This window comes from Camarhynchus parvulus, chromosome 8 (genome assembly GCF_901933205.1).
Source record: "Camarhynchus parvulus chromosome 8, STF_HiC, whole genome shotgun sequence".
Classification (NCBI taxonomy): Eukaryota; Metazoa; Chordata; class Aves; order Passeriformes; family Thraupidae; genus Camarhynchus; species Camarhynchus parvulus.
This window is the reverse complement of record NC_044578.1, coordinates 5,242,099-5,256,772: the sequence shown is the minus strand read 5'-3', so window position 1 is coordinate 5,256,772 and position 14,674 is coordinate 5,242,099. Positions and strand designations below refer to the sequence as shown.

At 45.5% G+C, this 14,674-nt stretch overlaps 1 protein-coding gene across 2 annotated transcripts in view; it reads right to left on the bottom strand.

The window, feature by feature from the left end:
- LRP8 (LDL receptor related protein 8) overlaps window positions 1–13,647 on the bottom strand; it is a 168,826-nt gene extending 155,179 nt beyond the window's left edge. For both annotated transcript variants that reach the window (XM_030952994.1, XM_030952995.1), the window contains exons 1-2: window positions 13,501–13,647; window positions 12,508–12,627 (exon numbers count right to left, since the gene is read on the bottom strand). In XM_030952994.1, coding sequence (XP_030808854.1) covers window positions 12,508–12,627; window positions 13,501–13,570 — 190 coding nt within the window. In that variant the 5' untranslated portion in view covers window positions 13,571–13,647. The remainder of the gene's footprint in view (window positions 1–12,507; window positions 12,628–13,500) is intronic.
- Between the last annotated feature and the right edge of the window lie 1,027 nt (window positions 13,648–14,674).

The window sequence follows — 14,674 nt, the reverse complement described above, 5'->3', positions numbered from 1 at the left end:
TGAAGGAACAAAGATCCCTTGAAATATCACTTCAAACTCATGTTTTATCCAGCATATTCCCCTGCCAACACTGTTCCCCTCACCATTATTTCACAGGCTCACCTCAGGAGATAAAATGTACCTGAGGTGAAGCTCTGCCTGCCTGGGGAGGGTGGCCCTGTGGAGAAGCCCTGGCCAGCTCAGCTACATGGGCACAGCCCCGTGCTCAGCAAAGCCAGCCAGGGCTCCTCTCTTGGCAGGACCTTGTGAACCACCCTGATCCATCTCTTTTCAGCCCTCCTGGGCCCACAGCAGCAGCTTTTCCAGCTAAGAAACATCAATCTCAACAGAACTACACCAGCAGGGAGAGGGTCAGGTCTGTGCTCTGAAGCTACAGGACCACGCTTTGTCAGCAATCTAAAATAACCAATCAGCATTTCCTCAGATTTCTGCAGCAGCAAGATCAGGCTGAGCCCTCACACAGACAAGATGTTTTCTCTCTTCAACTTTCACCATCAGAGAACGGCGCTGTCCGCAGATTAAAGTAATGAGGAACCCCCAGCAAACATCGCAATTAATTAGAGCGGAACACACAGCAAATATCTTCCCCAAATCCCAAGACGCTCATCATTTAACATTTTGGATTCTAACAGTATGAGTGAAATGAGATCCTCCATCTTCCACTTCATATCCAACAAGAAATATCACTCTCTCACACACAGAGTCCTAATAGGTATGAATCATCTCCTTCCCATCTAGTGACGAGAATTTATCCAGCGTAAGAGAGTGAAACCTCCATCATTCTTACATGTCAAAGTGCTGTAAAAATCTCTGCTATTATAAAAGCAGAGGAAAAAACCCAACACAATGGCAGATTATCCCAACTGATTACTGTAGAAAAGTGACATTTACACATGCCCTTTTTCTATGTAAAAGGTCAAGCTGATGCACCAAAACGCTTCACAGGAAAATTCATCCCTAGCCATCTCCAGAAAAGGTGATACAGCTCTCAGGTGTACCACAGTCACAAAAAATGGCCATAAATTAAATTAAGGGAATTCCAGTTCGTTGTTCTGGATCTCACCAGGTTTGCTTATTCCCCTCAGGAAACCTAATCCCACATGGCTTCTGCAGAAACAAGTAGCAAGGAGAGAACCCTTTTCAGAAACAAGACAGCAAGATTCTGCCCTAAGCCCCTCGCTGAATATGTTTCTAATGCTACATTCAAACTCACACTCCCCCACAGGAAGAAAAAAACACTTTTGTTGGAAGGGGGGAAATTAGGTCCTGTACTTGGCTGCCTTCCTCCCCCTCGGTGGTTTTCACTGTCAGAGAAGCATCTTTTTTGCATTCCAAAATTAACCCTGTGATATGATGATGAAGCCTGCACAACATGGCTCAGAAAAGGAACCAGTAAGCAACAAAGATCACTGCTCAACCCTTATTATTAGGGACAACTCACTGACAGCTATCCAGCCTGCTTGGAAAAGGAAAGAAAGCAGTCTCCTAAAAGGATATTTTGGTTTCAGGTTGTCTTGAAGCACTCACCCAGTGCACTGAGCAGGCAGGGATGAAGCTGCCAGGGCAAGAGCACCATAAGCCAAGGACTTCAGAACCCCAGCACAACCCTCACTCATGCTGCAGGAATGAATGCAGCATCTCCCATGGTGCTGAATATCTTAGTCCTGACCTTGAAACTGGAGGATCAAAACTGTTCAGTGACAGCAATGGCTTTTGTTCTGTGATCACACATCTCTCAGGGCACTGCTTGCCAGTACACCTCACAGTGCCCAGCAATCTGGTGCCCAACAGCCCTGAACTGGAATCAACAGTAGGCAGGTGTGGAGCTCCACATCAGCTCTGGAATCTCCAACACTTGTCACCCTGGCAGCCTCAACCTGCATTTCAGTCTCAAAATATAAAAATACTGTAAATTAAGTAATTAGATCTGGGCAAAGTGAACTTAGCTGCTTCTTGCCAGCTGAAGTACAGCATTTGTGCAGGAATTATTAATCCTTTCTACAAGCATTAGCACAAATAAAGGCTTGCAATATTCACATGGTTGCGTGCATAATCGAATGTGCAGAAATGCTGCTGCTCTCAGCCAAGCTTTGCAGAGTCCCCTGCAATGCCTGAGTGAGGGAAGGTGTTAACAAAGGCTTTGTGCATTGCTGCTGAGGATGGGCACTCTGTGAAACACAGCCACGAGAATTAATGGCCAAACTCATGGGGGAAGACTGGAAGAAGAGCAAGGCCGTAAGACGCTGTGTGCAAGCCTGGGAAAGGCTCCATATTGCACAGGCGTGGGCTTGTCCACAACCGTGGAGAAAAATTAAGTACCTTATTTATCATTCCCCTCTAGAAAAGGTTTCTCCCCCAGGATTTCTCCCCTGCTCTACACTCACTCCCTTTGAAGTGCCGGGCCACAATCAGAAACCCTGCCGTCAAGAACTGGACAGATATGATTCCTTTCAACACCTGTCAATGCAGTTCCTTAATCCTAATTTAACTTCAGGGATCAACACACACTGGCACCTTGGGCAAATACACATAACACATTATTTTATAAAAAATAGGACAGATTTCTGTGTTAAAAGAGCTCTTGTGAATAGGTGGAACAGAAATCATCCAGCAAAGACCTTGAAGTACAGCAATTTCAACACATCAATGTGATCCTGGCAGAGATTGGTCCAGAGGCTCTCTTTGAAACTCCTTATTTACCAGGTGCCAAAGAGCAGTTCCCATATAGGTTACACATCCTAAATCACCTACAGAGCCCACCTTGTGTAAACTTCAGAGTTGTGCAATCTAAACTGTACCTTTACTGCTTTACACGAGAAAGGAAGAAGGAAAAGAGTAATAAAATAAACAATAGAAAATTAAGCTCCCTCAGTTATCTTTGTTCCTTCCAGAAAATGATACATTACTAATAATTTATGGAGGAATGGGTACACAGGTGATTAGTTCAGTAGTCTGTGCTCAGATAACAGCAAGGCGTGGGCAGGAGGTGAAGGAGGCTTGAATAGAATTTAGAATGGAAAGAGCCTCTTTAGCAAACTAAAAGTCTGTGGTGTGCAGTCTCTTTTGGCCAGCTGAAGAAGTGGCTGCAGTGATGTCTGTCTGCACACAGGCTATGCTTCAGGATCTGTTGGAATGTACAAAAAGTTCATTTTGGAACACAAAAATATTATGCTCCTTCTCAAGCACCTGTATTTTCTGTGTCCAATACTAAATACAATAAGTGAGACATTTGAAGCATTTCTTGCACTTGACCAACACTAAAATTTTGAAACAGTGAGTTGTCTCAACACTGGGTTTTTTCTGAATATTTTATGAACTGTATATGACAAAAGCAAAGGCTAAATCCTTGAGCAGTCATTTAATCCAAGGAACACGATTATCTGTGTAAAACAACGTGATAATTGACCTGAAAAAAAAGAAACTGGGGTCTTTCTTCATGAGCCACTCATGTCCACAATGAGTTGCTGAATCACTCTACAGCCTTGGGCAGAGGGTAACTTCCCCAAGCATCAATTTTCATGTCCCTGAGATAATATTTAGCCCACTTTTAATGGGAAGATTCATAGAAAGCTGAACTGCTAAGCAGCCACGGGATGACAAATGTGTAATGAGCGTAACACAAGCACACAAACAAGAATAGAAGCTCTGAGTTACAGAGGCAGGAGGTGTATTTCTTGGCCTATATCAGTCAGCACTGACATTTGCTATCAAAGAAACTGGGCCATTTCTCTGTTTATAAGTAGCTCTATGATTCAGGATGAAAAGTCTACAGGAACAGTTGTAAGTTTACATCCAAAATTCTCATTCTCAGTGCAAGTATATTCACTACTCCGGCTGTAGCTGATTTTTATGGTGTTAATTACTCCCTGGATCTCACAGAATGCATGATATCTGGATGGAACACATCCAGTAAATCCAGCAATGTTTACTGATATACAATCACTGCTCAAACAGCAAGCCAAGCAGGTGGTATCTATCATAGGAGACTCATGCAACACATTTGGAAAGATGCCTACAACCTTACTCACCTAGATCAACAAAAACAGAAAAAAACCATCAAAGGAATTAATCCCTTTAACTTCATACATGGAAAGAAAGACAGACAGAAAACCTCAACTGGGTAATGCACAGCAGGACAAAGACTTGGGATCAAACAAAAAGTTTAATTCACCCCTTGAAATGAAGCAAAGTATCACCTCAGTGTGCATCACACTACGCATTACATATCAAGGAAGGCAGCATGAAAAAAAGTATAAAACAAGGCCAGTTAAAATAAAGTACAAAGATAAAACCTGGAACTGGAGCAGTTATCTATATGAGGGACATAGAGTTAAGAGTTTACTGTCAGTTGTACACACCAGTTTCTTCAACAATTATTTTAATTGAAAAATCTATGCTGTATGCTACATGTAAAAAAAAAGAAGTCTTCAACAATGTAATATTTCAAATTTAACCAAAATCAAGATAAAACTTCCACCTATTACTATGAATTTTCAATACACACTTTCATCCCTTTCACTATTTTGCAAGTAAAAGAAATGACACCCACAGAAGATACAGAAACAAAGCTAGAACTCAAGAAAGAGATAAAGAAACTTACAGCAGGCAAAATTCTCACTCAGGATGGACAAAATTCTGCAGCATTAACGAATTAGATGTTAAATAATATATCTATCTTTAAAAAGTAATCACGACAGCACAGAGAGCAGTTGCCAAAAAGAGCCCTTCTGGTTCTGCAAGTACAGGACTGTGCTCCTGCTGCCATGGAAACTGAGTCCCTCACTGCTCTGGTCCTGGTACAGTGCCACACATGCTCTCAAGCATTTAATAAATATTAATAATGCATTAAATAATATTGAAGTATCAGAAACAGAACATCTAAGAAAAAAATTGGCAATAAAACTCACTTTACATGGCTGCAGCCCAAAGGCTTGTAAGCCTTGCTCCAAGCCAGCTATAAATCCTGTTCTCTCCTAGTTTCTAACACTTGCTCTTGGCATTAAGTGTGAGGTTAGACTGACTGCCAGGCCTTAGCTTAGGCTGAAAATAACCAGGAAACCTGGAGGAAAAACTGAAACCCTTCCACTTGTCCAACAGGTACCTCTGCAAGGAGTTGTGTGTGTTGAGCACTGGACTGGTAGGCAGGAGGCCTCATTTCTGTTCTTGGCTTGGCTGCTGACTCTTGTACAGCTGAGTCACTCTGGAGCAGAAGAGCTCTATCACCATTTATTCGCCTCTTCATGAGGAAAAAGGCACAGGGCTGCCAGATCTGCCACAGCTCTGGGAAGGAAAGTCATGGGCCTTGCCAGGAACAGAAGCACAGTCTACCAGGGCATCATTACTATGGCAAGAAACAGGATGTCTCACCCTGAGGGACCATCAGTGACAGAGCTCACAATCCTGCTTTAAAAATCTTCTGGCTTCTTGCATGTTAAAATCTGGCTTTTGAAAGTCTCTCAGTGTGCAAGGGTTTAGTTTTATTTTTCAACTAGCTTACAGTATTATTGTAACTTCTAAAGTCTAATCAGGTTTTTAGCACTTGCTTTTCAGACAGAATTTCTCACAGAGTAGAAAATCTGCATTAATTTTATCACAGGGTCTTTTACCCTCCCCTCCCTGGGTATATACATATTGATAATTTTAATGGAAAATAGAGAGTTAGAAAAACTACACTCAGCTTTTCCAACACTTCCCACCATAAAATAGTGAGGATTTCCCTTTGGCTGGAAGCAGCTGTCTGCCCTAGGAGCAGAGCACACCAGAGCAGGCAGACTCCTTTTCTGCCAAGGACCAGCTACTGCACAAGACAACAAGCAGCAACCCACATCTTCATCTCCATCACCAAAGGAAAGGGCAAAGGAAAAAATGAAAGAACAATTGACATCTTACAGCATTTTATAAGGCAGATACAGAAAAGTGTAGCGACACAGGAAAACAGAACTGAGCAACAGCATGCTTTGGGAATATCTTTGACATTACCAGGGAAAAGCTGCAGGAAAACGGGAAAGCTGTAGAGAAGAAAAGGACACCAGTAAAAGGATCAGGAGAACTTCACACCAAATCAATCCTACCACAAATGCATCCCTAACACAACATCAGTCTCTGAGGCACACCAAAGACATGGTAAATTTGTCAGCGAATTCAAAAAGCTGATGGTATTGAAAAGGCCAGCAGAAACAAAAGCTGGGTGTCTGCTGAGGGAATCAATAATGGTTAGACATTTTCAGGTGTAACAGTGTTTAATGGTCCTTTAGGTGGACAATGGAGTCACAAAAACTTATTTCTAGCACTGGCAATCTCTTAGTGTAGGTGTATCAAATAATGTGTTCACCAACACATTACACTTGGTTTCTCTGGTCTCATAATTGCAATTTGAATAAACTTTGGAATATTTTCTGATTAATATTAAGTTATCCTACGTATCTTCCACTCTTAATATCAATCAGTCAGAAATCACATCTCTAACCTGTGCCAATGCTGGGTCTAGAACACTGCAGACACAAGAGAACTGATCTGCAGTGACTTCTCATAGAATCACAGGATGGTTTGGGTTGGAAGGGACTCTAAAGACCATTAGTTCCAAACCTCCTGCCATCAGGTTGCTCAGAGCCCCAGCCAGCCCAGCCTTGAACACTGCCAGGGATAGGGCAGCCACAGCTTCTTTATACATTAAAATGCTTTGGATGAAATTTACCTACCTTGGCTCAAAATGTAGAATATGCTTCTATCCTCTGAAATGCCAGCTCTGAGCTCTCTGATAAACAAACCAAGTCATGTTGGTTTCAACTGCACTTTCATAATTTCTTTCTTGAACTTAATCATTGTATTCGCTCTTCCCATTCTCCTTGACCTCAGGAAAGCTTTTCAGCTCACAGCTCGTTCCTGTAAATGTATCTAGAGCAACTCTTGTGCCTTCTTGCTGTAGCACAGCAGCACCTCATAAAACCAAGTTCACTTCCCTCAGTAACCATAATGTCCCCAGTGGCTCTCCCAACTCTCTCTTCTGCCTTTTCAGTGGTCCCTTCTCAGTTCTCTCTTTCTTTCCCAGACCATGGGCAGGAGTAACAGAAAATCACCACCTTCTAGAAAGCAGTCTGCATCTAGACTGCTTAATAAATAAAATTGCATAAATAAAAGTGCTCAAGAAAATGTCCCAGGAAATAGGGAAATGGAGAAAGGCATGTGCTTAAAACTTCATTGTCTACATAAATGTTGCAGCAGGCTGCACTAATAGGGAAGATAATCCAGACACCAAAAACATGCAAGTTAGTTTTTTCACAGCAGATAGCAAGAATATAATGAAAAATGAAGATAAATTAATAAAAACATTCACTGTGGAGCACAAGAAGTCAGTAAACTGGTTTTGAGCCTAAGCTGGACATGAATCCAGTACAGACCAGGACAAGCAGGCAGCAGCCACACAGAAAAGCAAACAAGTCCTGCCTCTCAACACCAGTCTTCCTAGTGCTTCCAGTTTTAGGATAAGCATGCAAGCTGGCCACACAACACAGTTAAAATGTCACTGACACAATCAAGAGCATATGACCATGCATATGTCAAGGAACCCTAAAACTCCATGTGGTAACATGCACACGATCTCCAGGGTGGCAGGCAGCAATCACTCAGCACACAGGACACTGGCTCAATGTGAAACAGAAATTGCAGCAATGCATAACAGAGGACAAAAAGTTATAGAATACACGAGGCATTGTGAGTGCCTACTGTGTCACTTGGTCACGCCCCAAAAGCTGCAAGCCTGGCACACCATCACACTCCTGCACTTCAAAGCCACCCAGATCATACTGAACTCTGCAGCAGATCCAGAATTTAGTTTTCAAATGGGCTTTTTGATATGTTTTTACTCCCAAATTCCAGCTCTAGTGAAACCTAAACTGAAAAGCATAGAGACCATGAGGCTGCCTCCTGGGCTTCCATACAGGCAGCAGGAGTCAAATTGTCTCTACAAAGCCGGTGGAAGCACAGGACACCTCCTTCCTCCCAGTCGCAAAGGAAATGTGTCTCAGCTACACAGCCACCTTCTGTAGCCACAAGGCAGGCAGGGGCTGAGGTAGGGGAGGTTTGCTGATGCCACATGTTTACCTTGCATTCTGTACACATGGGAACGGTTTTTGAAACAGTAACTCCCTTCAGACTGCATCTCATACCTGAGGCAGCCTCAACCCTGTCTATAAAATATTCCCATGAGCAGTCCTCATCAGCAAGCAACATCACAGAAAGGATACCAGTGCAAAGGTGGAAAATGGAGTTTTAACAGGAAATAGTAATTCTGCATTTGGCTGTGTCCCCCTGCAGGCAGGTATTACAAAGCTGAAATGATCCTGCAGTTTGTGTTTAATTTTAGGAAACTGGTTAAACCACTGATTGCTTTTTGCAACTATACTCTTTGCCACATTTAGTGTTTATTCAACAGTGAAACATTTGAGCAGAGATCCTCCAGTCTCTTTCACCCACACTCAGGTCTGGGTTAAAATAAATCATACTTACATCATAAAAATAAAATCAAACAGCTATCAAAGTAAGAGCTCCTATTTTGTGTCAAATATATTGCGTCTGGCAGCTGTTTGCAAGGTCTTCCTTGTTTTCTGCTGGCTACAATGGCAAGCAGGAATAAACTTGTAAAGCTGGGGAAAAGCCTCCAAGAGCCGCTCCCCCTTCAGAACAGCACTCCAGGATTTTCCCTTCTGGGTGATGTGTCACACAGCAGCACCCTGAATAACACAGCACACACATCCCTAGTCCGACCTGGCTTTGCAGCCTCCACCTTTCCTGAGGGAGACACAGAAAAAAGTCAGTATCCCACATTTTGAGTATCTCAGCAAAGAATGTTTTTGCTACAACACTCTGCCTCAGAAAATGGACATTTTTTCCACTATTATAAAAGTAGCTTTGATGTTTTATAAAGTTCCTGCTGTACCATTACAAAAAATGTCTCAATGACTGTGCATCTGCAAGCATTGTCTGAAACAGCTTGTTAGAGTCTTTCCAGTGCTTTCGAAGAGGAAAATGTATCACAGGGAAGGACGAAAATGCATCTACAGAAATCATGTTCAGAACTGCCCTGGGGCCCTGTCCTCATTGTATGGACCACGTTTAGTGCAGATTGTGGCGTTAAAAGATGTAAGTTGTGACCAGGATTTTGTTTTTCCGGGCCTACACAGACTGGACTGAGCCCAAGCAAATCCTTTTGCATACAGCAGAACAAATAGTCTTAGGACAGGTTTAAACTCTGCAGTAGGTACCCAAGATTTCTAATTCCAAAGTTTAAAACTTGATTTCCCCAGCAATCCAAACAATGTAACTTCCACTGGTTATCTCTCTGCAGTTTAGCTTCCTTTTCAAAGATACATTTTAAGGAACATATCTACTCCCTTTTTATCCTCCTTTCCTCAAAATGGTTTAACTTTCTGAAAACATGACAGCAAAACGGCATCTTCATATTTAGACAATCTGTTTACTGCTTTATTTTTATATATTTCTACAATGCACACAAATTAGTGTCTCCTCCTCCTCTCTTGTTAACACTTCACAAGTCATGTGCCTACACACAACGAGCACCATCTCCTCCCTTCCTGGCAGCCTCCTTGGCTACCATTCTTTTCCTAGCCCAGAAACTGACTCCTGGATAAACCTAACACACCAAAAAACTAGTGATGCCTTCAGGTCCACGTTTGCTGTATTAACTCACACATCGGTCCTAGGGTAGATAAGTTGAACTACCAGCCATGACAGAAAAGGATTACTCAGTTGAAATCAAATGCCAAGGATGCAATTCACTTTGATTACTGAAACATTCTCCTTAGAATCCAAAACATGATGCCAGCAAATCATGGGGACTCAGAGGATGGGGGAAACAGGGACACACACAGGACACAACACAAAGGGGACACAGATAAAAACAAACAACTTAAAATTCAGTCTTGCGCAAAGACGATTTCTCGTAGGAAGCCCACAGAGTCCTGCCAAAAAAAAAATCAACTCTTTCCAACTATTTAAGATACTCTTGGTTACAAAATTTTCCAGTGTATTAGACTGTCTGCCACAAGGAATTGGTTTCACAAACCAATTCTTCACACCATAAAGACCATCCTGTCTCTTTAAAAAGGGAGAATATACACAAGCAGCAATGAGCTATTATGAATACATTATCAGCTCTGGGAAAAGGAATCATCAAGTAATTACAGAGGTTATCAGGGTCCTTATCAGTACTCACTGCCAGCAGGCTACCTGCATATTCATTTCCCTCTCCATCACCACACCCGCACACTGAGTTTTCCAAAATAGTTTCTTCTATTGCATATGTTCATAAAATAGTTTTAAAATAAGTATCTGTTTATTACAGCAGTGATAACAGAGGCGGTATCTAGAAGCGAAAACATGGAATGTATTTTTTCACCCAGTGAGTAGAACTCCAAACATTCCATATGCTGAAAAGCAGTATGCACTTTCAAAATAAAGCAGTGTTCAGAACAATTTAAGTGAGAAAAATGTGTATGACAAATGTAATTTTTGTCTTTCAGCCTGCTTGAAGAAGCAACTGCAAAGTCTCTCTATTTATGAACTAAATTAACAGTCCATGAGCAATTTCTGTAGTCTGATTACCAATCAATAATAAATGCCAAATTCAGATTAAAGTGGAGAACATATTTTTACCACCCCCAAACCCAGTAACTATAAAACCTCTCTGAAATAAACCTAAATCAGATGCAATAAGCATTCTAACACAGCACAATCCACACTGAGCTGATGTTCAACAGCATGTTGTTCTACACTCTCTCTTCTGACACAATGCTCAGAGGGTCGCTTATAAGGAGAAAATAAAAAAGCAGCCCAGATACTGAGCCCCTCATTCAAGGCAAGAGCTCAGGACACAAACCTACTCCTCTGTGTTGAGTGCAGTGTCCAGAATCCGTTCAAGTTGCTCCTCCAGCCATGATCCCAACCTCTGAAAAGCAGCTCCAAAAGCACTGCCCACAGGTCACCTGAGCTCAGCAAGCCTTTGTACCACAGTGTACAGAGGTTTAAATTGAAGGCTTCAAGAACATCATTATATACCTGCTCAGAGATTCTCAGTGCTTCTACAGATTACTGTCTCTCTTGGGAAACACAGACACTTCTGAGAAAACTTTCCCAGTTATGGCTGCACAAGAGTCCACGGTAGTTCTCAGTCATCCCCAGCTTCCCCGAGTCTTTTGAAATTTGAAACATTCCACATCTAAGTTGCCATTATAATTCCTGCAAGAGCCATTTCTAGATCTCAATTAATGTTGCTAACTCCCCAGATCATAAAAAATGTCATACATAAAGCAAATCAAGTCCTCTGAATAAAGACAGCAACCAGAAAGAAATGTTATGGGGTAATCACAGGGAACATCCTGTTATAATTTAAGAGATTGGGAATCCCTGCTCTCCTTAAACTGATCTACTCAGACTTCACTCTGAATATCACCCGATAGACTTATATGGGAAGATGTTAACAGGAAAATCACATGTGGAAAAACACATAACCAGTGACCTTTCTTTTCGTGATGCATTCACTGGGTCTATGAGCTTTGAAGAGTTCACTCACTGAATGCACATTCAGTGCTTATTACTCTACAGAGATAATTCAAGAGATGTGGTACTTGCTACAATATTTGCAATTTTAAACTCCAAATTACAGACACTTCTCTTCAAGATTTAGGCTCTGTAATTTCTTTTACAGATGCTTCTTACACTCCTTGGCTGAGACAAGTTCTCCCAGGCTATCAAAAGCTGTAAGCAAAATAACAGCCAAGTTGTAACAACACAACCCTACAAAGTACCCAGAGTTTATGGGTTTCCACTGATACACACCAGGGCCACACCACAGGAGAAGGAACGAGTGCCATTTTCTCAGAATTGGAAGTATAGCTCTTGCTCTCTCTTCCCTTATACTATGAAGGAATTAGTGTTGCATGGCTGACACTGCCAAACCAAGCAGTGCTACTTGTTCATCTGCCTTGTCACCCTGACTGCAAACATATTTAAACACAAGACTCACACCCACCGCACATCTTGTAAGACGATTATGAGTAAGCAGCATTTCACATGAGCACCTGTCACTCGCCCTAAGCACGGGCTCTTCCGGGGTTTAACATCTCTCCCAACTGCCCCGAGGACACAAACTGCGCTCTGTCAGTTCCTCAGAGGCGCTCTGAGCAGAGGCGCTGCTGGAGGCGAGGGGACCGGCAGAGGGAGGGCAGGGAGCTGCCCGGTGACGGCTGCCGCCGGACCCGCGCTGCCGTGCGGCGCTCCGGGCATCCCGGCCGGGCCGGGCCGGGCGAGCCGGCAGCGAGGAGCCGGTGCCCCGCGGCGCCGCGTCACGGATCTGCTGCTCCCGGCAGCCAATCGGCGCCGCGGCCGGGGACGGCGCGACTTCATTCATTCATTCATAAAAAAGAGGCGCAGCGCAGCTGGGAAGCGCGCCCTTCCCGGCACCCCCGCCCCGCGCGGAGCACGGATACTCACGGCAATCCGCCTCGTCACTGTTATCCGAGCAGTCGTCGTCCTCGTCGCATTTCCAGATGGCGGGGATGCACCGCTCGTTCCGGCACTGGAACTGGTTCTCCTCGCACTCCTTGACGGCGCCTGCGAGACACGGGGCCGCGCCTGGGTCAGCGGGGCGCGCTCCCACGGCCGGGCGGCGGGGGCATCCCGGGGCCGCCTCGCCGCCCGGCCCGGCCGCGGACAACCCGGGCAAGGCGCCGGGAGCCGCCGCCGGCCGAGTGGGGGCTGCGGCTGGACTCGCCAGGGCACAGCGGCTCGGTGCGGGGCTGGGGCCGGGCTCGCGGGGCACAGCGGCTCGGTGCGGGGCTGGGGGAGACGCGCCTCCGCGGGAGCACGGCGGCGATCCCGAAGCTGCTTTGTGCAGGGATAAAAAGGGCCATTCCCGTGCTTCCCCGCATTGTTTTAAAGGCGGAGGGAAAAGGAGCCTGGGAATAGAAGATGGTTAAACCCGAAACACAACAGACAAAGAAAAATGATAAAGCGCAGTGATGCTAGGACTTCCTGCGCATCCGTTGCCGGGGCAAAACGCACCGACACCTGGGGACGCGGGGCGGAAAAGGTACCGGCGCCGTCCCGGGAAAAGGGACCTGACCCAACTAAAGTTGAGGGCGGGGGGAGAACGGAGCAAATCTGCTTTACAGACTCGGTGCCGCGAGGCTCTGATGAGGCACAAATCCCCTCTGAAAGGGATTAAAGGTGGCAGCTCCTGTCACCAGCTCTCGGGCTGCATTCGCCCGCTTGAAGAGCTTGCCCGGCCCCGGCAGGTCGCAACCCCCGAGCGTGCCCGGCCCTCCGCAGGTCCCAAACCCCGCGCAGGGCACCGGGGCGAGCGGGCATCCGCGGCCGCACATCCCGGGGTGCCCGTGCCGGCAGGACTCTCGCCCCCTCCCCGGCAGCGCTGAGGCCGGGGGACCCCGGCGCGGAGGGAGAGCGGCCGCACCGCGCCGGACCCACCTTTGCCGAGATGCAGCTTGAGCAGCAGCAGCTGGAGGAGCAGCAGCCGGGCGAGCGCTGGCCGGCACATGGTGCTCGCTCCCTCCCTCCCTCGGTGGCAGCGCGCCGTGTGCGGGGTGCGCGCAGCCGGCGCGCCGCTCGCTGCCCGCCCCGTGCCGACTGCGGCCGGCGCCGCCCCCGCCCCGCCGCGCCGCCGCCGTGACGCGCCCCGCTGGGCGGGCCCCGCTCGGCTCGGCCCCGGAGAGCGCCGTCGGCATCCCGCCTCCCGGAGGAGCCCAGAGGGACATCTGCGGGACCCCTCCCGCGGCCACCGAAAGGAAGCGCCGCACGGCCGTACGCTCCCAGGCTGGGCTGGTCACCCTGGAGCTCTCGCTGGGATAGGTGGGCCTGGGCCCTGCTGGGTCTGACTGGGTCAGGCCTTCAGGTCCTGAGCCTCCCTCGGTGACCCTGGTACAATGACAGCCTCATCAATGATCTTAATTTTATTAAGCCAATTAAACACGCGGGCTCCTTTAAATGGCCTCGAGTCACAAATTATGTGCTCTCCTCATTACTTCAGGTCTCCCACTGAGGGGTTTCATTATGACCATACTGATGTGGTCATCTCCACTTAATTGTATTAAAATTAGTGAAACAAGTACCAAGTATACTAAAGGTGGGCACCTCTTTTCGTAGGGACTGCTTACCCTTTCTACTACCTAAGCACATGCAGTCTGATCAGCAATAACAAATGGCTTCCAAGCTATCAGGGGCCTTATTTATCACTCCATTTGCACGGTGCTGATGAGAAAGCAGTTCACCGTCTTTAATTAACATCACAGCCTTCTTCATACAGTCAGGATTAACAGTATTCCAGTAATCACATTATGAGAAGATACTTTTTTCAAGAGTAACTTGAATCTATCATCACAACCGAATTAACATGATTATATGTGGAGTGTCAAAAAAAAATTAATTGAGCACTAATTTTACATAAACCAATGTAACAAAGCTTTTCAGTTTCAAAGCCTGAAATGCCATTGACTTAAGAACTGGGCTGCCATATAAAAATGTACCTAGGTCTTTAACAAAAATTTTGCAAGTCATTAGTCAGCAGTGTCACTAATGCCTTTGAATCATGTGAAGAGAAGAGCTAATCATTGAGCTATTCCACTAGCAGCTTATAGAGTATTAA